Genomic DNA, 23,341 nt, shown 5'->3' on the forward strand with positions numbered 1-23,341 from the left:
TTCCACCATGCAGCCAAATCCAAAACAATTGAAGTAACTTGTGATCACGTAAAACAAAAAACAGAAAACGCCTCCATACTGCTCCTGTGGTCTCATCCAAGTGTCCATCAATCAATCAATCAATCAAATTTTATTTGTATAGCCCATATTCACAAATCACAATTTGTCTCATAGGGCTTTAACATGGTGTGACATCCTCTGCCCTTAACCCTCAACAAGAGTAAGGAAAAACTACTTAAAAACCCTTTTAACAGAGTAAAAAGAACGTAGAAACCTCAGAGAGAGCCACATGTGAGGGATCCCTCTCCCAGGACGGACAGAAGTGCAATGGATGTCAAGTGTAAAGGAGATAAGCCCCGGCATTCAAATTCGACTCGCAACAGCGTCATTTACACCATATTTTAAGCCTAAATTTCTGCTACCGGAAGTAGCAATGCTAGTCAAAGTAGCTATGCTACCGTGCACCTCGCGCACGCCCTTGGGTGAGAGCTTGTGTGCGGTGTGCGTATTCGAGCTTGAATGCAGCTTCAGAGGAGGATATCAGAGGACATTTAGGCTAGAAACATGGTATAAATTACGCTGTTTCGAGTTGAATATGACTGTCGGGGTTTACGGACACTTGGATTACACCAAAGGAGCAGTATGGAGACATTTTATGTTTTTTGTCTGTTTTTTTTTTTTCATTTAAAGAAGGAGTCACCAGTTACTTCAATTGTATTGGATTTGGCTGCAATGCTGTTTACCCCTGAAACTCAAACACTTCACCCACCCCTACATCAGCATAGTGGTTAGTAGATAATTATTGAACAATATATATTGATCCCCAAATAATGATCTATACTTTTCTTAAATAAGTCAAATCTTTCTTCATAAAGGTGCACATTCATTCATTGATGCAGCCCGTCCTGACTACGCTCGCAGTTTTCCTTCCTGTCTCTCGCACTGACACGCAGACACACACCGACACATGCACTTACACACCCAAAAGTGTCAAACACATCTGTTAACTCAGCGGGTTAAAAACAACATCATTTTTAAACTTAGGCAATGTATTGAGAGCCGGAGGAGGTGCACTGCCGATCCTGTCGGCAGTGCGAATGATGAGTAAATTACTGACAGAGCCTGTAAGAAACGGAAAAAAACATCCAGCCATTACAGATGGACGATGGCATCATCCATCAGTCCAACCATAATGATAACAGCAAAGCAGAGACTGGACCAGGAGCTGGGGGTTGTTCAGGGTAGAGTCCACAGATCTAGATAAGTGTTTTATCTAAAGATGAATTCCGGTTAGCAGGAGTGAGACGGAGGCAGGAGGCAGGCATGACCTATCTATAGCTGAGTCGACGATCTTGTAGCGTGGTGGCGTTAAAGCCCAGTATTTGCAGCAGCATAACCTGTACTGTAAGCATTGCTCAGTCTTAGGTTTAGAGATTTAAAATTTTGATCGTTAATGTGTAAATGATGTTCTCTCACAGAATAAATGGCCATCCAGGAAATTATGTACGTATTGCTCGCTGGAGACTGGAGGAGGTAAGGAGATTTATGTGTTATTCAGATGTGTATACAGCTTGTCTACATCATAATACTAATTCTCAGATGTGTTTTGTGTGTCATGTAGTGCCATCCTAGTGGTTGTTTGACAGACCTTTTCATCCAGATGGCTGTGATCATGCTGCTCAAACAGATTCTGAACAACATCTTTGAGTTCACAGTGCCGTGAGTGTGCAGTGTTTTCATTTAAATTGTATCTATTTAAGGCAGCCGCTGTTGATGAGTTATTGTCCAGACTAGAGACTGTAAACAAAGTCCGAAATGTTCTGGATATCGGTACTGCCATCTTGTGCTGGTGATGTTATTTGAGCTTGAGCAATCGCAAGCCAGACTCAATTGTCAATTATAATGTTTCTACCCGTTTTTTAGCTTAAAATATCAATTTAAGACCAAACTTACTGGAAAAACGAACACTTGATTATAGATTAGCTTTTAAAACTACCTAAAATTAAAGAAACCATCTTTGGAAAAAGTTTATTTTACTTGTACTTTGACTTTTCAGGTTGGCCCATGTTTCATCTGTTAGTATGCAGGAGGTGGGGTTTATTAATTATACTGCAGCCAGCCACCCGGGGTCGACCGAGATTTTTTGGCTTCACTTTTGACTAGCTGTCATTTTGTCCATCTTTATATAAAATTGATTATCCTGAGCCGAGTAGCGTTGCATCACATTGATCTAATTTTGTAGACATGTCATACCACCATTTATGTGTCTTCCAGCTGGCTGAAGAGCTGTCTGAGCAGAAACACAGCAAAGAAGCTGGAGAGGAAATGTGGTCAGTGTTACAGGAAAGCTTGCCATGATGTACAGGGATCTGTTGAACCGTGTGACATCTGCAAACTTCGGGACTGGCTGCGTAATTATCATCTGGCCAACACAGACGCCTTTGGCTTGTTCAATGAGTTCCTAGAAATGGGTAGGTCCATGGTCTCTGACAATTTAACATGATAATCCAGCATCACTAACAGTGTCCTGACAGCACCAAACATGTCAGCATTATAGTTATTGTTATCAATACTATACCACAAAGATTAGTGTTTCTCAATTTGGAGCTCTTTCCTTTCCTAACCTAGTTTTCCTGTCCTTTTTTTCTGTGTTTTTCTGTTTATTCTCCATACACAATGGAAACCGTGTACACCATGTTTGCTGTGGCTTTTCTTCTGTTCACCCTGTTTTGCTGTATCACATCAGTGGTGTCTTGGACAGTGCGAGAAGGAAACACTGCATACCTGTCCTCATGACCAACATAGGGAATGTAAGATCTCTCCCCAATAAGATTGACGAGTTAGCGCTGTTGATCCAAGAGAGGGATAACAAGCAGTGTGGCATCATGCTGTTTCAAGAGACAGTGTTGAATGTGCTGGATAGATTCTAGCTGATATGGGCAGACAAGACAGCGGAGAAGTGTGTGTGTTGATGATACATTGTGTACATCACTGTTAAATGAGAACACTGTTGTAAGAACATTGGATCGTTAGCAGTTAGCCTGTCTACTGCAGGAATTTTCACGTTATCCCGATAGCAGTGCATGTTCCTCCGTCTGCTTAAGCTGATGCAGCCTGTGCTGTTTTACACTCCTCTTCAGGCTCTCCTTGTCTCTGGTGATTTCAATCATGCTAGCAGGGGCTGGCTCAAACTGGCTCCAAGAAATCTCTGGCTCCATAGACTGCCATTCAAAAAACGCCAATTTCTCTGTCTCATTCGCTAGATACTCTCCTTATTATCAGAGATCTTGTGGTCCAACTGAAAATAATATCATAATTAAATAGATATTAGAGCTCAAAAAGCTGTCTGTCTGATTGATACACAGATTCTCGGATGATTTTCAGGCAGCAGCTTAGAGAGAGAATCACCGGAGGTTTAGCTTTATTTACATCGTGTTCACTCATTCTCTGACATTTAATCTTATTCTGTAGGTAGTAGTTGCTGCAGAAGGTTTTTAAACCAACACTTTTATTGTTAGTTTGTTTTTATTAGGGCCCAAGCACTCACAGGGCGAGGACCATATTTCTTTAGCTTCGCTTATTAGTTTTTAGTTCACCGGGATTAAGGCCTTTTCTTCAGTAACAACAGACCCAGAGGAGCTGATGTCTCCAGTTTGTTCGGTGAGTAAATTATTGTTTTATTAACATCTTCACGTGTCCTCTGTGCTCCACAAAAGTGACTGTGTGTTTCTGTGTGTTCTGACCAGAGAAGATGAAACTATTAGCATGTAAATTACCGTCCCAGTGTATGTGAATTGCAATGATAACCAACCAAGCTAGCTAGTTAGCCGATAGCTTTGCTATGCTGGGCCTCCCAGTTCCCTCAGGGCTTCTATCCTGTGCTAACCAGGTGTTAAAGTTAAGCTCGATAAAAAGATAAATTTAACCAACGATTAATATTGATGATGTTTGTTTTGTTTCTGCCACATCTGACTCAGTTTAAATTATGTAAGCTGCATTAATGTGACTTTTTAAAAGTCCATGAGGATAACGTGATAGTTCATAAAGTTTAGATAACTTATATGTGGTTAAACTGTAGCATAAAGTTCTGTGTTCTGTTGTGATTACCTGCTGTATGTCTAAATTGAATCAGTTAAAAAGTCGTGTGTGAGTCTTTTTATTTATGTAGTGAAGCTGTCAGATTATACAGACTGTGTTGGAAAACCAGACAGTCAGTTCACTACCCAGTAAGTTTAATGATTTCTCCTGGGTTGTGGATGTTGGATTTCTTGGTGCCAGTGTCTTTATTTCTACTTAAATCTGATTAATTCTTGTATTCTGATGTGCTGATGTCTGATTGTTAACAACTAATTCATTAATTATTCATAATTATGTTTCTATTTCTCTGTGCTGACATGATTTTGTATATTTTTTTATGTGAATCTACCAGAGGCTGAAGAACTGAAGCTTTAGATGATGATGACGTGAAACAACTGGACGTCATCCAACGATCAAAATGACTGGTGTCAAAAGAAGGGAAGACCTCATGTATGGAGCAGCATATTTGGTGCCATTCTTCAGGATGTGGAAGAGAGCCTGGATAACATCTTTAATTCTTTAATGAGATGTGATGATGATGTCAATAAACCAGTTTCCTCTGAGACAGACCAACAGAACTTTATCTTTAATTTTCTATATTCTCAGGTTCAGTTTCTTACCTTTTACTTCATTTCTGCTGTTTTTAGAGGTGGTAGTAACATTATTTAAGCATAATTAGAAAATTATTATACTATTAAACTAGTATCAGTAAATGGATCAACTTCAGCAGTTAAAACCTTCACAGGTAAGTGTTTACCAATGTGACATGAAGACTCTTAAATCGTAAACAGCTGGAACTGTCCAACCGACGTTCACCTGCCTCAGTGCGCATGCGCAACGGTGTATGCAGCCTGTAACAGTTGCTCCTGCTCTTTTTGTTATATTTTCCTACTTTTTGTCTTTTTCCTTTGACATATTTGATTTGTCTTTTTTAAGTAACATATTTAAGTTGCGTCCTCTCTAAACATGTTTGTGAGGAGAGTTTTGGTCTGTTTTTTCATGGTGGAACTACTCGTTTTGTTCTGCCACTCGACTGGACTGCACTGTCCCAACAAGGACTGTCTGCTGTTACCCAAATAACAAGCCATGGGTAACACAAGACATCAAAGCCATCCTTAACGAGAAGAAGAGGACTTTCAGAGGTGGCAACAGGAAGGAGCTGAGGACTATTCAGAGTGACCTAGAAATCAAGATCAAGGATGCAAAAGACAGCTACAGGAGGAAGCTGGAGGGGAAACTCCAGCAGAACAACATGAGGGTGGTCTGGTGTGGAATGAAGATCATCACTGGCTTCAGACCAGCTAGCGGCAGAGGAGCTGAGGGCAGCTTGGACGTGGCCAATGAATTTATTTAATAATCAATTTTTTAACAGATCATCCCCCCCCCCCCTCCTCCTTACACCTCCTCTGGCTCACAAGCTGGCTGTCTTCTTCCTGGTGACTCCAACACCCCTCCTCCCCAGCCTGCATCCTCTAAAGTGTCCTTCATTACATTTCATTTAGCTGACGCTTTTATCCAAAGCGACTTACAATAAGTGCAATCTACCATGATGGTACAAACCCAGATCAACAAGAATCAAGAAGGTACAATTTTCTTTAAGAAAGCCAAACTACAAAGTGCTATATGTAAGTGCCATATAAGTGCTACTAAAGCGCTACTTTTTACTTTATTTTATTTTATTGTTTTTATTCAAGGTATAGTCGGAAAAAATGTGTAGACTTTCTGCTGTCCTTATGTCATTGGTAAGCTCGTTCCACCATTTAGGAACCAGGACAGCAAACAGTCATGATTTTGTTGAGTAGTTAGCTCACAGTGAGGGAGCAACAAGCCGATTGGCAGATGCAGAGCAGAGTGGACGGGCTTCACACCTCACCATGTTAGAAGACAGCTGAGGAAACTCCACTCAGGCAAGGCTGCGGACCCCGATGGTGTCAGCCCCAAGATGCTCAAAGCCTGTGCCCCCAGCTCTGTGGAGTGCTTCACCGTGTCTTTAAAATGAACCTGAGTCTTCAGAGGGTCCCTGTGCTGTGGAAGACGTCCTGCCTTGTTCCTGTGCCGAAGACGCCACGTCCCAGTGGCTCCAAGGACTACAGACCGGTGGCGCTGATGTCCCACATCATGAAGACCCTGGAGAGACTCATCCTGGAGCAGCTCTGGCCCATGGTCAGGCCACACTTGGATCCCCTCCAGTTCGCCTACCAGCCCCGGCTAGGAGTTGAGGACGCCATCATCTACCTGCTGAATCGAGACTACGTGCACCTGGACAAGCCGGCTAGCACTGTGAGGGTCATGTTTTTTTACTTCTCCAGTGCTTTCAACACAATCAGGCAAGCTCTACTGGGCGAGAAACTCACAGCGATGCAGGTGAATGCCCCGTCGTGTCCTGGATTGTGAACTAACAGACCACAGTATGTGCGCTTGCAGCACTGTGTGTCTGACAGAGTGGTCAGTAACACCGGGGCTCCACAGGGAACGGTCCTCTCTCCCTTCCTCTTCACCCTGCAATAGTTGGATGTATCAGCGTGGACATTGTGGAGAATTACAAATACTGTACCTGGGAGTGTTTTTAGACCATAAGCTGGACAGGGTTAAGAACACTGATGCCCTCTACAAGAAGGGCCAGATCCCCTATTTCCTGAGGAGACTGAGGTCCTTCAACATCTGCCAGACTATGCTGACGATGTTTTATGAGACTGTGGTGGCCAGTGCTCTCCTGTTTGCTGTTGTGTGCTGGGGCAGCAGACTGAGGGTTGCGGACGCCAACACACTCAACCAACTGATCCGCAAGGCCAGTGTTGGATCAAGGTAAACATGATCTTCACTGTAGAAATATTAATCTCTAGTGCTTAATAGTTATTGCGTATCATTTACAGTAGATATGTTAGAATTGAGAAAGCACAATAGTAAAGTAGTATTTCATATAAACCTTACAGCACTTGATGCAGTCGTCTGTTTACTTTAAGAGTAAAGTCCAAAACCTGGAGGAACACAAGCTGCTCTTACATTTAAAATGTTTAACAGTGTGTAGTTTAACCTAAATGATAGTAATGGAGGAAAGATGCAAACAGTCCAGGAGATGTTATTTATCAGGAGACACACAGTTCAAGTAGGAGCTCAGTTTTGACGACTCTTCAAGTTCTACGGATTAAAAAATATTTTACAAAACACTATTTAATGCTAACTTCAGCTACAACTCATTACTTCTCTGAAATATGTGGACATGTGCACATCTGGCTTTTCAGATGACTTACTCATAATGAACTTTACCTCAGATGATGAAGCTGTGTAAGCAGCTAGTTTTTCAGCACAGTCGGGAGCTCTGTGTTGTCAGTAGCCGGTGTAGATAGGCATGTTTACAGTCCTCGAGTTGAGAGGTCAGAGGTGAGACCCAGCTCCTCCTTTTTGTCCAAATATGGCAGCGTCCTGCTCAGCCTGGCTCCAAATCGCCAAAATGACGCTGATCAAATTAGCAGTTCACAAACCAATGGGTGACGTCACGTTAGGTTGCCACTTGGGTTTGACTCTGTCAGCTTGTCTGAGATTGTCTTCATGGAATGTGGCTGCTTCATGTAGACCAGTGCTGTCCAGCTCAATCACAGAGAGGGCCAAAATTTAAAACTGGGACTACGTCGAGGGCCAAACAGGGTCAACATTTATTAAACAGGATAGACAGGATATTGGATAAAGTGCAAAAAGAAAACATATTTAGGTAGGCTACATCCTTCTTTTATGAACATGTGTCAGAGCCAGATGTTTGGCATCTTTTCTTGGCTGCCAGTTCATTAATGTTTGGGGTCCTGTGTGGGTTTTTGTTCATCTTCATCACAGAGAAAAGCGTGTGTGTGAACTTGATGTGACAGGTACTGGGATCTCTGGAACACGGGAAAAATAATTTGATAACACCAAATACTCGGCAGGTGAGGAGGGGCGCTCGCTCCATGTGTGTCTAGCCGGGCATTGCGCACCGTGGCTCGTTCAATGGAGCCCATGCACGCCGCCTGGCTCTCTGTCCTGCGGGGCTTTGTGCACTCTGGCTCGGCTAGTGGAGTCCACGCATGCTGCCTGGCTCTCTGGCTAGAGCGAGGTGGACAGAGAAAGAGGGAATAAAAAATATAAAGCCTGAGAGACACGGTGAACTTGACGGGGCAGGCACTGGTATCTCAGGATAGCTGGAAAAATAATTTCATATCAACAAATGCTCGACGAGTGAGTAGAGTGGAAAGGAGCGCTCGCTCGCTCTGTGTGCGTCTAGCCGGGCATTGCGCACCGTGGCGCAGCGTATTTTACAATTGACCACGGTTACATTCCCAACGGTTAGTATTACAGTGTGAAATTTAAATTATAATTATAACCGAGGTTGATTACCACGGTGTAAAGCTCATTGTAAAAACTGTCCAGCATCAACCACAGTGAGTAACAGCGTCCCACACACAGGCGTGTTTGCACAGCATGCGACTTGAGTTTGTTATGTGCAGATGTGAAGTTTACTTGGTGTTTTTTGATTTGCTTGAGAGTTTACACGTATTTAAACACATTGGGAAAATACAACCTAGTGAGAATGCTATGTGTGGGTCTGGCTCCAGCTACTGTGAGGCCATCCCTCCCCCAGAGGCACATTGGGTTAAAGGGGAAATATATATCCTAGTGAAGTTGCAATGTGTAGACCAGGCCTATTCAACTAGCGGTCCCAGGGCCGGATACGGCCCGTTTGAATTTAACTATGGCCCGCAAGACTGCCTGCAAATCAGTATAGCTTGGTAAGAAAAAATAAAACTAACGGACATGCCTCTTATATACTTTGAGACATCTAATCCAGAGCCATTGAGTTTCACTGTTGCCTCAACCAAACCTGTATGGTTACGTCTTTATGTTACGCACCTGTGTTGGTTGCCGCAAACCACTCCTCACTTGCGCTCTGGTCTGGCTGCCCACTGAAACACCTGCGCGAGCTGACGCTACCAATAAGCTGCGAAATGTCTCTCTCAAAGCCGAAGCGTCGTAAAGTTGACTGTGAAAACCGCCAATTCCAAAGTGAATGGACTGAAAAGTATTTATTTACTTTGCCAGCCGTAATGAGCAATAAACCAATGTGTTTATTGTGCAGCGAATCCATTGCTGTGATGAAAGAATACAATGTGAAGAGGCACTACAAGTCGAATCATGGCTCATTTTCGAACAGTTTTCCCGAGGGCTCGGATGAACGGAGGAGAAAAGTAAACGGACTGTTAGCATCTTTTCAACGAGGTCAGTGTGCCCTTAGTCGCTTTTGCACGGAACAAGAGAGAGCCATGATAGCATCTCTACGCGTAGCCTGGACACTAACCAGACAGAAGAGTCCCTTTACCGAGTCGGAGACTGTTAAAGACTGCATGCTTGCAGTTATTGATGAAATGATTGTTGACGAAAAGTGAAGGAAGCGTCACTTCATCCATTAAAAAAGTGCCTCTCTCGGACACATCAACTCTCCGCAGAGTGGAGCTACTGGCAACGGATGTCGCAGGGAAGCTTTTGGAAAACCTTCGAAAAGCAGAGTTTATGTCTATCGCTGTGGATGAATCGACTGACTGTACCGACATGGCCCAGCTGTGCATATATGTGAGGTTTTATGATGGAGTGCGCTTTCGGGAGGAACTACTGGGGCTCGTTCCGCTGGAGGGACACACTACAGGTGAAGTGATTTTTCAAAAGATTGTCACGTTTGTTAATGAGCATGAACTGGATTTACAAAAAGTCTGCTTGTTGGTTACGGATGGAGCTCCAGCTATGACCGGTAGAGTGAAAGGGCTGGTGGCCAGGTTGGCAGCCGTAGCCCCGCATATGCAGTTTTTACACTGCATCATTCATCAGGCTGTACTGTGCGCAAAGCTCAGCGGCGATCTGAAAAACACCATGGACACTGTTATGAACATTGTGAATTTCATCTGCTCAACCTCCAGCCTTCAACATCACCTCTTCCGTATGTGGCTTGCTGACGCATCTGCAGAGCACACTGACTTGCTGGTTCATAGTGATGTCAGGTGGCTCAGCAAAGGAAAGGTTTTGGACCGTTTCTGTGAACTCCACCAGGAGATTTTGTCTTTCCTTCGCACGTGTAAACACAAACGGGCAGCACACTTCTTGGAGCGCATGTTGGATGAACAGTTTATGGCAGAAGTCCACTTTCTGTGTGACATTTTTGGACACTTGAACACTTTGAATCTGGAAGTTCAGGGGCGGGAAAAGTCTATCGCTGATTTGGTTGAGAGGCTGTGCGCCTTCAAAACAAAGTTAACGATTTTCACGTCAGACCTAATGGCAGAAAGGTTTCTGCACTTGGGGCACACATAACGCCAGTCATGACAAACTTTATGAGAAAACTTCACTGAGAGATTCCAAGGCTTCAGTATTCCTATTGAGGTACTGCAGTTTGCTCGTGACCCATTCTCCATCAAACCTGAGGCAGACTTCTGTGTAAAAGCAAAAGAGGTAATGCATTGCATTGATGAGAGCATCCTTCAGATGGAAATGGTTGATGTCCAGTCCTCATTTGCTTTAAAGCAGCACTTGCTGTCTGAGGGTGCAGTGAACTTTTGGTGTAACCATGTTAGCCAATACCAGTACCCCGCAATCAGGAAAGTGGCGCTGCTAATACTAACAATGTTTGGATCCACCTAGACGTGTGAGTCTAGCTTTTCTCACATGAATGCAATTAAAACAAGGGCACGTTGCTCCATGACCAATGAAAAGCTACACGAGTGTCTCAGGGTTGCCCTTACTACTTATGAGCCAAACTAAGTTGAAATTGCCAAATCAAGGCAATGTAATTTCTCTCACTGAGTCAAACAGGCTCAAAACAACAGAGGTCTGATAAGTAAGGTAGTTGTGTAGTAGTAAAATACCCTGACTGAGGCATGTGATGCTATCAAACTGAAAATGCACAGACTACAAATCTGTTTTATGGTTCAGCAGGCTCCCTTTTGGTTTGTCTGGAGTTTTAGTTTTTACCTTTAACAAATATGGACATGAACCTGCTATACGCACCTTATTTTTGGCTTGTTTATGATAATATCATGAGTCGGCCCATTTTTTGTTAATCTGGTGGATGCTGTTTTACCAGATTCATCTGGCTGTTTGTGTTTATGGACCTGCAAAGCACCTTATTTCTGCTTGGAAATGTTGTTGAAAGCTTATTTACTATTATTGTGATGGATACTGTTTCAAGATGTTCAGTTTACATTATGCATTTTGGGATATGGACCTGCTTTAACTACCTAATTTCTGCATGGAATTGTTTTTGATAGTTTCCTGAACAGGCTCATTTATTGTTAATCTGATATCTGAATACTATTATACTATTTTCAAATTGTTTTCTACATTTGTGGTTATGGACATGTCAGAAAAACACTGTCTCATTTTTTGTTCATGTTTTTTATGTAACTTTTGCACTTCTGTATCAAAGCTTGATAGCCTCCTTGTGTTTTGGAATGGAATGACAGTCTGTAACTGATTATATAAAGTGAAAGAAAAGAGATGTGTGTGTGACTGTTTACCTGTGGAAATATACATTACTGTTTTTCATTTTTAGCCATTAATTGATCAATATTCTGTGTGGCCCTCACACCCCCCGTGATTTTCTTATTTGGCCCACTTGCTGCTGAAGTTGAATAGCCCTGGTGTGGACCTTACATCACTCATCGTGAGGCCGTTCCCCCCAAAGGCAGTCTAGCTGTCGGGGAATATACCTAGTGAACTTTGATTTCCTGCCAGCACATGGGCAACAAAGAAACCGAAATTGAACACTTCAAACCTACCTGATATGCACCAATATCATTAAACTGCAAAGCATATACATATTATTCAATCAAATTTTTGCTTGTATAGCCCATATTCGCAAAACACGATTTGTCTCATATGGCATAACGAGGTGCGACATCCTCTGTCCTTAACCCTCAACAAGAGTGAGGAAAAACTACCAAAAACCCTATTAACAGCGGGAAAAACGTAGAAACCTCAGAGAAAGCCACATGAACACGAGTGGGATAGATGCCACGAACAGGGTGCAGTGAATCATCGGATATGCAACAATGGCATTAGGCAGCGGAGAGTACATATTAAAGCATCAAGGGTGAAGCAACTGATGATCTTTGACATCAATATTCCTTCTTGTGGAGCCTGATGTGGCACGGTAAGCATGGATGATGGAGCACTGCAGTCGTAGCTGTGCCACTTCTTACGGAGTGAGGTGAATAGCAGTCAGGTGTTAGATCTCAGCATGGGTTTTCAACCATTGTTGGTGAGCAGGGGGGCCAACAGATGGGTTAGGGAGCATGCAAGTGTTTCATCATAAAGGAGAAAGAACAGAAAGAAGTATTATTCTTAGCAATGATAATTCAAATTTCTTGACAAGATTTATTAGTCTTTGAGTGCTTGGAAATGTTGTGTACATGTGTTCTTCTAAGGTTTGAGAAGGTAAGGTCAGGTAGATGATTAAATAAGAATGCCCTTGGCAGGATTGCAGGCAAGACTGCTTCCATCATCGTATCAATGATAGCACTCTGCCTTACCTTGATGACTTAGTAATACTGAGATAGAAAACCAAACTAAACGTTTCATAAGAGGCTTTTATAGATTATATCTATTGTAGTAGCATTGATGCTTGAAAAAATAATTTGTTCCTTGATCTATCTACTGCTCTGTAGGAATCAGATGACGACAATGAGAAAAAGACCATTGGGTTTGGTTGGCCAGAGATTAATGTAGAATCCCCCAAGACCAATAGAAGAGGCTGGATCAAAAGAACTGTGGGAACATGAACACTCACTCTTATCGTTAGAATGGCCACCACAAACAAATCTGCTCTATCTGACTATCGAGACTTATACTTAGATATTCCAAATTGTGGAAGGGCATGGACTCTCTAAGAGAGGTACACAACTATGAAGATGCTGCTGGCAAGGGGGACGAGACAAGGTCAATAACTAGGAAGTCATCCAAACAGTTGAAGAGAAACAAGCTTAACACATCTGAGAGGCTGATGAAGAAGAAAGGGGTACTTTGGCAACCATATTTGAACAATATTTATACCAAAATAGCATTGTGACATAACTTGAAAGGCATCTGTAATGTGCCTTTACCAACAACTCACAGCAATGCTAGTGTAGGCATATAACAAAGAAAAGCTTTGAGATATTTAATTATTTATGTATATACAATTTTATTTTATTGTTATTATTATTTAAATATTACATTATATGAAAAAAATTATATGAAAAAAATCATACCTGCCACTTTAAGGATGATATAGAGGAGAGAACACTGGATTTAGAGAGATGAGGTTTCAAGGTGGAAAGTTCTTACAGTGCAGTTCTTGGATGGAGAGGGGCAGGTCGGGAGAAAAGAACCACAGATGGAACAGGTTAGGGTGTTATGCCCGGTAAATTGCCGTCTGATTAGGAGCAGTTACATTATGGCCCGATCTAGTCTACATTATAGATATATATGTACATTTTCTGAATATTAATGGCTGCAGGGCTAGACAACATGACCGAAAGAAAGGAAAAGATAGATCAATTAGTATCTTTAATATTATTATAATCATCATTAATTGGCTCTAACGACAGGGTATATATGTATTTTATTTATTATCTAAATAATAGAGCCTTAAACTAAATGTCTATTGTTTATATTCTTTTAAAAGTGTCCATGGCTCTCGTAAATCATTGTCTCTGTAATGCTCACACAGGGCTGAGGCTGCACGTTCCATGATTATTAGCACTATTAAGGCAGTTCTGAAGGCAAAAGGGGGTCCAACCCGGTACTAGCAAGGTGTACCTAATAAAGTGGCCGGCGAGTGTATAAATATATATATACGGATTACCTAGAATTTGATTCCTTTGGGAATCAGGAATTGTTGCTGAAGGAGGCAGGAGCCTCCAACCTATGGCTGGAGCTGGGAATACGGCTCACATGATCCTGTGGGAGTGACATCACCAAGACGTTTTGAGTCAAGAAGTAGTCGAAGACTTCCTCTTGGTAGAGGCCTGATGAATGAATATTGCGGGCACACAGCTCTTCCAGGATAGAGAGGTTGTTTGTGGGATCTATGGTGCAGACGCTGGACATCTGATTCACACTCTGAGTGAATCTCGAGGTACTGAGCCCAAGTTTCGGGAATAAAAAGCGGACTTCTTCCCCTAAGGAACTGGACTTATTCGGATTGAAAGAAGAGCGAACCATTGAGGTACAATGATCACATTGTCAAAAGCTGAAACGCTGAAGCAACTGGCAGCAATACTGACGCAGCAGAGGGGTGAGCAAAGGGAGTGATGGGAAATTTTCTCTGCTGAAATAGACCACCTAATAAGGTGGGTGTGTATTATAGATAATTGTGGAGAGTGAGGTATGTCACGTGTAGTGGAACGCCAGGCCTCTAGGAGGCACATCACTTCTTGAATGCATCTAACCAGGGAAGAAGAACGAAAAAAAATGTAAGCTTTACGCTCCAGACTTGCTGGTGTCATTGTCCTGTTATTAAAAAACGATGTTCAAGACATTACATTATACATTGTGTCAGAAGGTTGGCGAGACGAATCCCGACGAAGAAAAAGAGGACCAGCCGTGACTGATGCTACAACGCTGCTAAGCTAAGTGAGCCTGCTAGCTCGTTGACTCGTCTTTGAGAAAGAGGAGAAATAAAGAGAACGTGGACCAGATATTTGCGATACCACCCCCGGGAGACTTCAACTTTGATGAGCCAAGCAGTTGGAGTCAATGGCAACAACGCTTTGAGTGATTCAGAGTGGCTTCAGGAGTAGCAGAAAACCGTGAGGAGTACCAGATCCACTCGCTGCTGTATATCACGGGAGAGAAAAGTGACGACGTGTTGAATATGTCTGATGATCAGAGGAAGAAGTATGAAGATGTGTATCAAGCCTTGGGTGAGCACTTTATTGGACAAGAAAATGTAATATATTAGAGAGCCAAGTTTAAAAGCAGATATCAACAGCCAGGTGAATCAGCAGAAAACTTTATCACTGATGTTTACAAGCTCGCGGAGCATTGTCAATATGGCGTCCTGCTGAAAGAAATGATCAGAGATCAGATCGTAGTGGGAATCAGAAACACAAACCTCTCCGAAAAATTATAGTTAGATCCAAATCTCACCTTAGCAAAAACAATAACACAAGTCAGACAAAATGAGGAAGTCCAGAAACAGCAACCAGTGATTAGACGAGAAAATGCTGAAACCAAATAAGCAAATGTGGATGCAATAGCTGCACAAAAACAGGGAAAGCTGCAAAAGATGTGGAAAAATCCCTTAGCATGCATGGAAGCAGTGCCCAGCTAGAGAGGTGGAGTGTAGAAAAAGGCCACTATGCAGCAGTGTGTAGGACAGTATAGGGAGTGAAAGCAATTGAAGAAAATTGCGAAAAAGCAGAATGTGCATTCATGGGACCCATTCAAATTCAGAAGCAAGACAGTATCTGGAAACAGGATATACAGTTGAACGGAGAATGGATTAACTTTAAATTAGATACAGGACTGGTAGTCACAGCCATACCAGAATCCATGTATTCAAAAGCCAGAGATGGTAATCTCCACAATGCACAGCGAATAATAAGTGGTCCCAACAACCATCCACTGACTGTACTGTGCACGTTCAAAGCAAGTCTGGAAAAGGAAAGAAGAGCAGGAAGTATATTTAGTGAAGGATTTGGTGATGCCACTTTTAGGTGTTGCAGCAATCCATGCTATGGGAAAAAAGTTCAATACAATGTTCTCAACAGTGTTCACAGGCTTTGGGAAGCTGCAAGGTAGCTATAAGATAGAGTTAGCAGAGGGGGAAAACCCATATTCACTGTCTGCTCCTGGACGTGTAGCACTACCTCTTCTGGACAAAGTGAAGTCAGAGCTCAAAAGGATGGAAAACATGGGAGTCATCCGACAAATTCAAGAGCCCACCGAGTGGTGTGCAGCAATGGTGGTTGTGCCAAAACTCAATGGAAACATTAGGATCTGCATAGACCTAACAAGACTCAATGAAAGTGTGCGTCGAGAGATACACATACTCCTAGCTGTGGATGACACTCTTGTAAAGCTATATGAAGCAGTAGTGTTCTCCAAACTGGACGCTACATCAGGATTTTGTTCTACAATACACCTACTGGTGCTACTTGGACATGTCTTCAGTGATGAGCCCAAGGTCATAGGGTGTTTCGGGTCTTTAATCATCAGGCACCCTCGCCCGGGCAACCCAGCCGGGGTTATGAGACCCCGACTTGTGTCCAAGTGGCTGCACCATGGATCCCCCCTCCGGATCCATAACCATCGTGAAGCCTTTTCAGCAGCTTCCAGGATGGTCTTCTGCACTGCAGTATTTTTACTCCAAGGAGTTTCAGTGTCTTTATGAGAGTGGCCAGCAAAGCTCTGGCAACCAACTTCGACTTGCTCGCAGGCATTGCTCCGGCATTCTAGGACAAGATCTGTGTATTTTGCCCTTTTTCATAGGCTTCTTCGAATTCGGTCTTCCCAGGGGACGGTAAGATCTAAAAGGACGACTTGCTTTGTAGACACTGATGTTAACATCATGTCTGGGCGGAGCGAAGTGGTTGCAATGTTTCCTAGGTTGACTTGGAGCTGCCAGTCCCGTGCCATGGCAAGAAGCCCTCCTGCAGAGCTAGGCTGATGGTGGGCCTTCTCCCTAGCACTGATGAATCTGATGGACTTTTTTGGGGGCGTGCTGGTTCTTGCTGCTTTGGATCGCTGTGCTGATTGTGTCTGCCAAGGACCTTAGGACCTGGTCATGGCACCAGCGGTATCGCCCTTCCCCCAAGGCCTTTGGACAGCAACTGAGAATGTGTTCCAATGTGCCCCTGGCACAGTTGACATACTGGTGGTTTGCCATGGCCCAGCAATGCAGGTTGGCTGGATTAAGGAGAACGTCATATACTGATTGGATAAGAATCTTGATGTGCCATGCTCCTGTTCTCCAGAGCTCAGTCTAGGTGATCATGCTAAGTTCTTCCTGCTCCCATCTAGTCCAGGTGCCTTGCTTGTACATGCCAACCATCTTGCTATAATGCATCATTATATGGCCTTGGAGGAGTGCTAATGCAGCAACATCTAGATGGAGAATACAGACCAGAGGTGTACATATCCAGAAGCCTGACACCCACTCAAGAAAGAGGCCCTTGCCGTAACCTAGGCATGCGAGCGACTGAGCGCCTATCTCCTGGGGTTGGACTTCACTGTGCGTACAGACCAGAAGCCTATGATCTCCTTGTTAGGCTCCCGACCACTCAATGACTTACCTCCAAGAATACAAGAATACTCATAAGGCTGAGGATGATGAGATTCAGGTACAAAATCACTCACATTCCAGGGAAACAGCTGGTGGCAGCTGATCAATCAATCAAATTTTATTTGTATAGCCCATATTCACAAATCACAATTTGTCTCATAGGGCTTTAACAAGGTGTGACATCATCTGCCCTTAACCCTCAACAAGAGTAAGGAAAACTACAAAAAAAACTTTTAACAGGGAAAAAAGAACAGAATAGATGCCACATGTAATAGAACAGAATAGATGCCACATGTAATGGAGAACATAAGAAAAAAACAGGGTTTACAGCACTGAATAGAAGAAACAGTTTGTAGCATAATGGAGGTTAATGAATTGATGGATTATTGTCAGTAATGGTAGAGTATCTGAGTAGACATATTGTATATCAAGCAGTCTTGTTATAATCATAGCAAACGATCAGCAGCCTCCACAATCAGGATCAACCATCACGATCGGATGCCACCATAGTCCACCATAATGATCCACTGCCGCCATTAGTATCCACCATCAGCTGCCACCTCGACCATGGTCCACCACCATTATCAGAGGCCTACACGATACAGGATCTGCCATTACGATCACGATCTCTGATATGCGATCCACCATCATAATCCACGATGTGGTTGCAGTCGGGGCCCTCGATCTGCAAACGATAAGGCATAGGGACTCCGGTGAAGAAGTAAAGTCAGTAACATGTATTGATGAGACATTCATTTCTTTGATGTGATAAGGAGGGAGAATAGGAAGGAGAAGCTGGGAAGAGAAGCTCCACGTTCCCCCGACATTCTAGGCCTATAGCAGCATAACTAAGAGCAGGTCTAAGACAAGCCTGGACCATCTCTAACTATAAGCTTTATCATTAAAGAAGGTTTTAAGCCTACTCTTAAACGTACAGATGGTGTCTGCCTCCCGAACTGAAAGTGGGAGATGATTCCTCAGGAGAGGAGCTTGATAGCTGAAAGCTCTGGCTCCTGCTCTGCTTTTAGAGACTTTAGGGACGACAAGTAAGCCTGAATTCTGGGAGCACAGTGCTTTTGTAGGTTGATATGGTACTATGAGCTCTTTAAGGTATGATGGTGCCATATTATTAAGGGCCTTGTAGGTGAGTGACTCTGCTAGTAAGGAATTACAATAATCAAGTCTGGATGTAACAAAGGCGTGGACTAGTTTTTCTGCATCTTTTTGAGACAGGACATGTTTGATCTTTGAGATGTTACATAAGTGAAAGATGGCGGTCCTAGAAATTAGTTTTAAGTGAGAATCAAAGGAAAAATCGGGATTAAAGATGACTCCCAATTTCCTGACTGTTTCATTGGAAGCAAGGGGAATGTCATCTAGCGCAGCTATATCATTAGATGATGTTTCTCAAAGGTGTTTAGGGCCAAGTATTCAAAAATCTGTTTTATCCAAGTTTAATAAGAGAAAATTGCCTGTCTGCCTTACAGGATGTTGTCTAGAATGGTGTAAAAAGCCCCCTTAGATCCTCTTGTGAGTCCAGAGTGGGAGCATATGCACTCACAATCTGGCCATCTGGTTGCTGTCCAGCTTTAGCTGAACTGTCATTCACTTCCTCTGGAGTTTGTCTTTCACATATAAGACGGTGGTGCTCAGAGACACCTCAGGTCCAGGATGAATGGGTTAATACAAAAATCTACAGCAATAACAGGAGTAGGGATGTCACGATATAAAATTTCCGTGCCACGATTATTGTCAGGAGAAATATCACGGTTTCACGTTTTTCACGATTATCAATACTATTGAAGGAAAAAGACACGCGACAATCAATATATAGCTAATAATATTGCTAATGAACTAAAATATTTATTATTATCATCAACTATATCCAGTTAGTTTTTAGTGTCACGTTTGGGTATTTAAAAATAATTAATGCAAGCCATTTTATTTAGTTGCCTTATTGTTGAAGGTTGGTCAGTGAATTTGTGTTTCTGTCATCATAAGCAGTGTATCTGTATGGGACTTTTATTGTGAAGGGTCACCAACGGAAGTTGTTCTGTTTTGGGAAGGAAATGTTAAATAGTTGTGAAAAAAATAGATTTCTTTGTGTCCTTATTATACTATTACCTCTCAGTATGTAAAGTATACATATATATTCGGGCTGTCAAAATTAACGCGTTAACTCGGGATGATTAATTTGTGGAATTAACGCGTTCATTTTTTAAACGCATTAATGCATGTGTGGTATGCCCCAAAATATTTGATTTAATTACTTTAATAGTAATTTTTGCAACTGTAATATACGTGATAGTCACGTGGGTGAATGTTTCATATGCATTATGGAGAGATCAGTAAATGACAGCAGCACTCAGGTGGAACGGTTGGCACGGGAGCAGTTGCACCCCGTACTGTCTCTTTGGGGGAAACTTCCGCCCACATGCCAGATGCAGTCTGGATGATGAACTGAATGCTCCGTGTCTTTATTGCTGCTGCATTCATGCTGTATTTTACAGACATACTTTGTTGCTGTGGTACCAATCCTGGGACCCGTAACAAATTTTGGGGGCTCGTCCGGGATCTCTCTCCATAAGAATCATCAAGGGGAGCAGATCCAGTGATATCAGAACCACGAGGCCAAGGCGAGGTGACGTGATTACAGCCATGACAACAGCTGGTGGGTGTCCACGAGGGGAGATCAGAGTCCAAGGAGGGTCTTCATTCTTCCAAGGGAAACGCACTGCTGTTTCATCACACACATCATGTCCACCGCACGCAAAGAACTCGTATGGAACATCAAAAAGAACTTGTTCAAACTCTCGGGCAGCGACGTATACTGGCTGGCACGGGACATCGCAACTGACAATCAAAGTACACCCGATCTGAAGTCCACAGATGAAGAAGGTTGTGTTGATTATATCCTTGACTATATGAACTCTGATACTTTACTCAGTTTTGAGGATGGGGGAATGAGTCAGTTGTTAATGTTGAACGATTTGGTACGTGAGATAATTAATGATCGTAATACAGTTGTCATTGCAAATGGGGTAACTCAAGAACATGAGACACTCACAACTACATCAGATAACATCGTAGATCAAACTCCATGGTCACATTACGCTACCAGTGATATGTCAAACACCAGACACGATACTGCTACTCCAGCAGCCACAGTCCAGAACATACAGGACACTAACCATAGCACAGACACCACCAGTCAAAGTGTGGACCAGCTCCAAGTAATGCATAATGAGCTAGGCAAGAGGCTACAATACTACAAAGATATAGCAAATGCAGCACATCACAGTCTAGGTGAGCCCATGCCACACCAACTGCCACGTCATATCCCAGCTACGTTCGATACTGAGAAGATGGTTTCTTTAAAGGACCTCTCCCATCTCCAGCGTAGGGAGTTTAAGATACATGGGGGGCAGATTGGGGACCAAAGCTCTGACATCACATATAGCAGTATCTGTAAGCAGATAGACGAGGGAGTCAGGGAGGGTTTCACAGGGACAGAAGTGATCCGAGCTGTGCTGAGGATAGTTAAACCAGGTGCCTTCAAAGACATGCTCACCCATAAAGATGACATCACAATCGGTGAACTCAAGGGCTTCCTCAGGCCTCATCTTGGTGAGAAGGCCAGTACGGAACTGTTCCAGGAACTAATGTGTGCAAAACAAAGTGAACAAGAACCGCCTCAACAGTTTCTGTATCGCATGATTGGACTCAAACAGAAAATCCTCTTTCAGTCAAAGCAGGCCAACACAGACATTCACTATGACCCGAAAACCATCCAGGAAGTTTTCCTTCACACCATCTACCAGGGCCTAGGGTCTAAACACACGGATATCAGACAACAGTTGAGACCACTCCTCTCGAACAATCAAGTGACTGATGAAGACATTGTCAGTCAAGTTATGAAGATTCTCAGTGACGAAAATGAGCACCAGCGCAGGCTAGGTTATGGTCTCCGACAGAAAGCAACACATTCACACAGTGTGCGAGTGGATGATATAGAGCAAACTGTGCACAAGAAAGAACACCAGACAATACAACAGCTCAGTGCTCAGGTTGAGACTCTGACCAACATGGTTGCAGCTTTAATGGACCAGCAAATGACAGCTATGCACATAACCCACCCAAAGTCTGTACCTGTCCAAGTGCTTGGTCAAGCACACTGTCCTCTTACATCCATTCCCAGAAAAATTCCTCCCTCCACACCAGGCCAACCCTCTCTCACAAGGAAGGGTAAAATACCCATCTGTACCAACTGTCTACACCAGGGCTTAGAGAACTGTAACCACTGTTTTGTATGTGGGGACCCAGGACATCGGGCTGTTGGCTGCTTAAAAAGAGCCAGGCAGCAGGGAAACGAGAACCGACCTCTGTTGAGGGACAACCAGCGGCCGTTCCAGAATTCCAGTCCCACCCAATAACCCCCATGTGTAAGCAGCGTTACTCAAAACGCCAAAGATGTGACAAGAGAGCTGGTGACACTTTCCCCCAAGAAACACCAGAAACCCCTGACATGACTATACGCACAGCACCACTGATAGGCAGAAAATGTTTGCTCAAATGTTTTATCAGTGGCTATGCAGCTACAGTGTTGTTTGATTCTGGCTCACAAGTAAGCATCATTGACAGGTCGTGGAGAGAGACATTTATCCCCAACTACCCAGCACGACCACTAGAAGAGCTCCTTGACCAAGGGGAAAGCCTTAATGTATATGCTGCCAATGGACAGTCAATTCCATATGACGGATGGGTGGAGCTTACAGTCAACCTCACTGGAAACGACAATCCAAACCTTGCAATTCAGGTCCCCTTCCTGGTCAGCCAGCTCAGTCTCCCCCAGCCTTTATTAGGAGCTAATGTTCTCCAGGAAATAATAAATGGACAAGAGTCTTCGACTGATGCACACGCCACTATTATAGGTCTCCTTCGAAGAGCCCTTGGAGTGGAAGAAGAACAAGCCGAAGCGATGGTTAATTTCATTCAGGCCCAAAAGACACCAGACCACAGTTTGGCAACAATCAGAGTAGGCAGGGAAGATGTGACTATCCCAGCTGGAAAAACATTACGTGTACGGTGCAGAGTACCACCTAGCTTCAACGCCTCTGACTCTGTTGTCCTATATGAATCCCCAGAAGAAAGTACTAGCTTAGAACAGCTGAGTGTGGGGGAAGGCCTCTTAGAGATCAGTAAGAACAGGTGGCCTCTTGTTCATGTGCCCATCTCCAATCACACTAAGCATGAAATCACCCTCCCAAAGAGAACTCTGTTGGGCTCCATCGAACATGTAACGAAAGTTATAGAGATGGGTGAGACAATGACACCACAGGTTACAACAGTAAGGGCTGACGTCCATAAAGTCACCGCTCCCAGGGTTCCCACAAATGAGCCGTGGCTACCACCCGTTGACCTCAGTCATCTTACTCTAGAGCAACAACATCTAGTTGAGGAGATGCTACATGAGGAGGCAGCAGCATTTGCCCAAGACAGCAGTGATATTGGATGCATCCCCTCTCTCCAGATGTCAGTCCGGCTCAGCGATGACATTCCCTTCCAGAAAGCTTATACTTCCATTCCTAAGCCACTTTAAAAGGAAGTAAAAGAATACATCCAGGAGTTGTTAATGAAAGGATGGATTGTAAAGTCTAAGTCGCCATATGCCGCCCCTATTGTTTGTGTCAGGAAAAAAGATGGATCATTGCGCCTTTGTATTGACTACCGACTGCTTAACAAAAAGACTGTGCCAGACAGACATCCCCTTCCCCGTATTCAGGACTTGATTGACTCGCTTGGGGGCTATAGCTGGTTTTCCATCTTAGACCAGGGCAAAGCCTACCACCAAGGCTTTATGGCCGAAGGTTCGAGACATCTCACTGCCTTCAGGACCCCTTGGGGTTTATACGAATGGGTCAGAATACCGTTCGGGTTGTCAAATGCACCAGCAGCCTTCCAAAGAAGCATGGAGGAAATGCTTGA

General features: G+C 43.4%; 1 protein-coding gene across 4 annotated transcripts in view; it reads left to right on the forward strand.

The window, feature by feature from the left end:
- The window catches only part of LOC117759412 (anoctamin-9-like), a 157,247-nt gene that overhangs the window by 123,598 nt on the left and 10,308 nt on the right, over window positions 1–23,341 (forward strand). For 3 of the 4 annotated variants that reach the window (XM_034581525.1, XM_034581528.1, XM_034581526.1), the window contains 3 exons: window positions 1,479–1,533; window positions 1,622–1,719; window positions 2,275–2,471. In XM_034581525.1, the coding sequence (XP_034437416.1) occupies window positions 1,479–1,533; window positions 1,622–1,719; window positions 2,275–2,471 (350 nt within the window). The remainder of the gene's footprint in view (window positions 1–1,478; window positions 1,534–1,621; window positions 1,720–2,274; window positions 2,472–23,341) is intronic. The other variant, XM_034581527.1, reaches the window with a different exon arrangement.

Source organism: Hippoglossus hippoglossus, chromosome 3, assembly GCF_009819705.1.
Source record: "Hippoglossus hippoglossus isolate fHipHip1 chromosome 3, fHipHip1.pri, whole genome shotgun sequence".
Taxonomy (NCBI): Eukaryota; Metazoa; Chordata; class Actinopteri; order Pleuronectiformes; family Pleuronectidae; genus Hippoglossus; species Hippoglossus hippoglossus.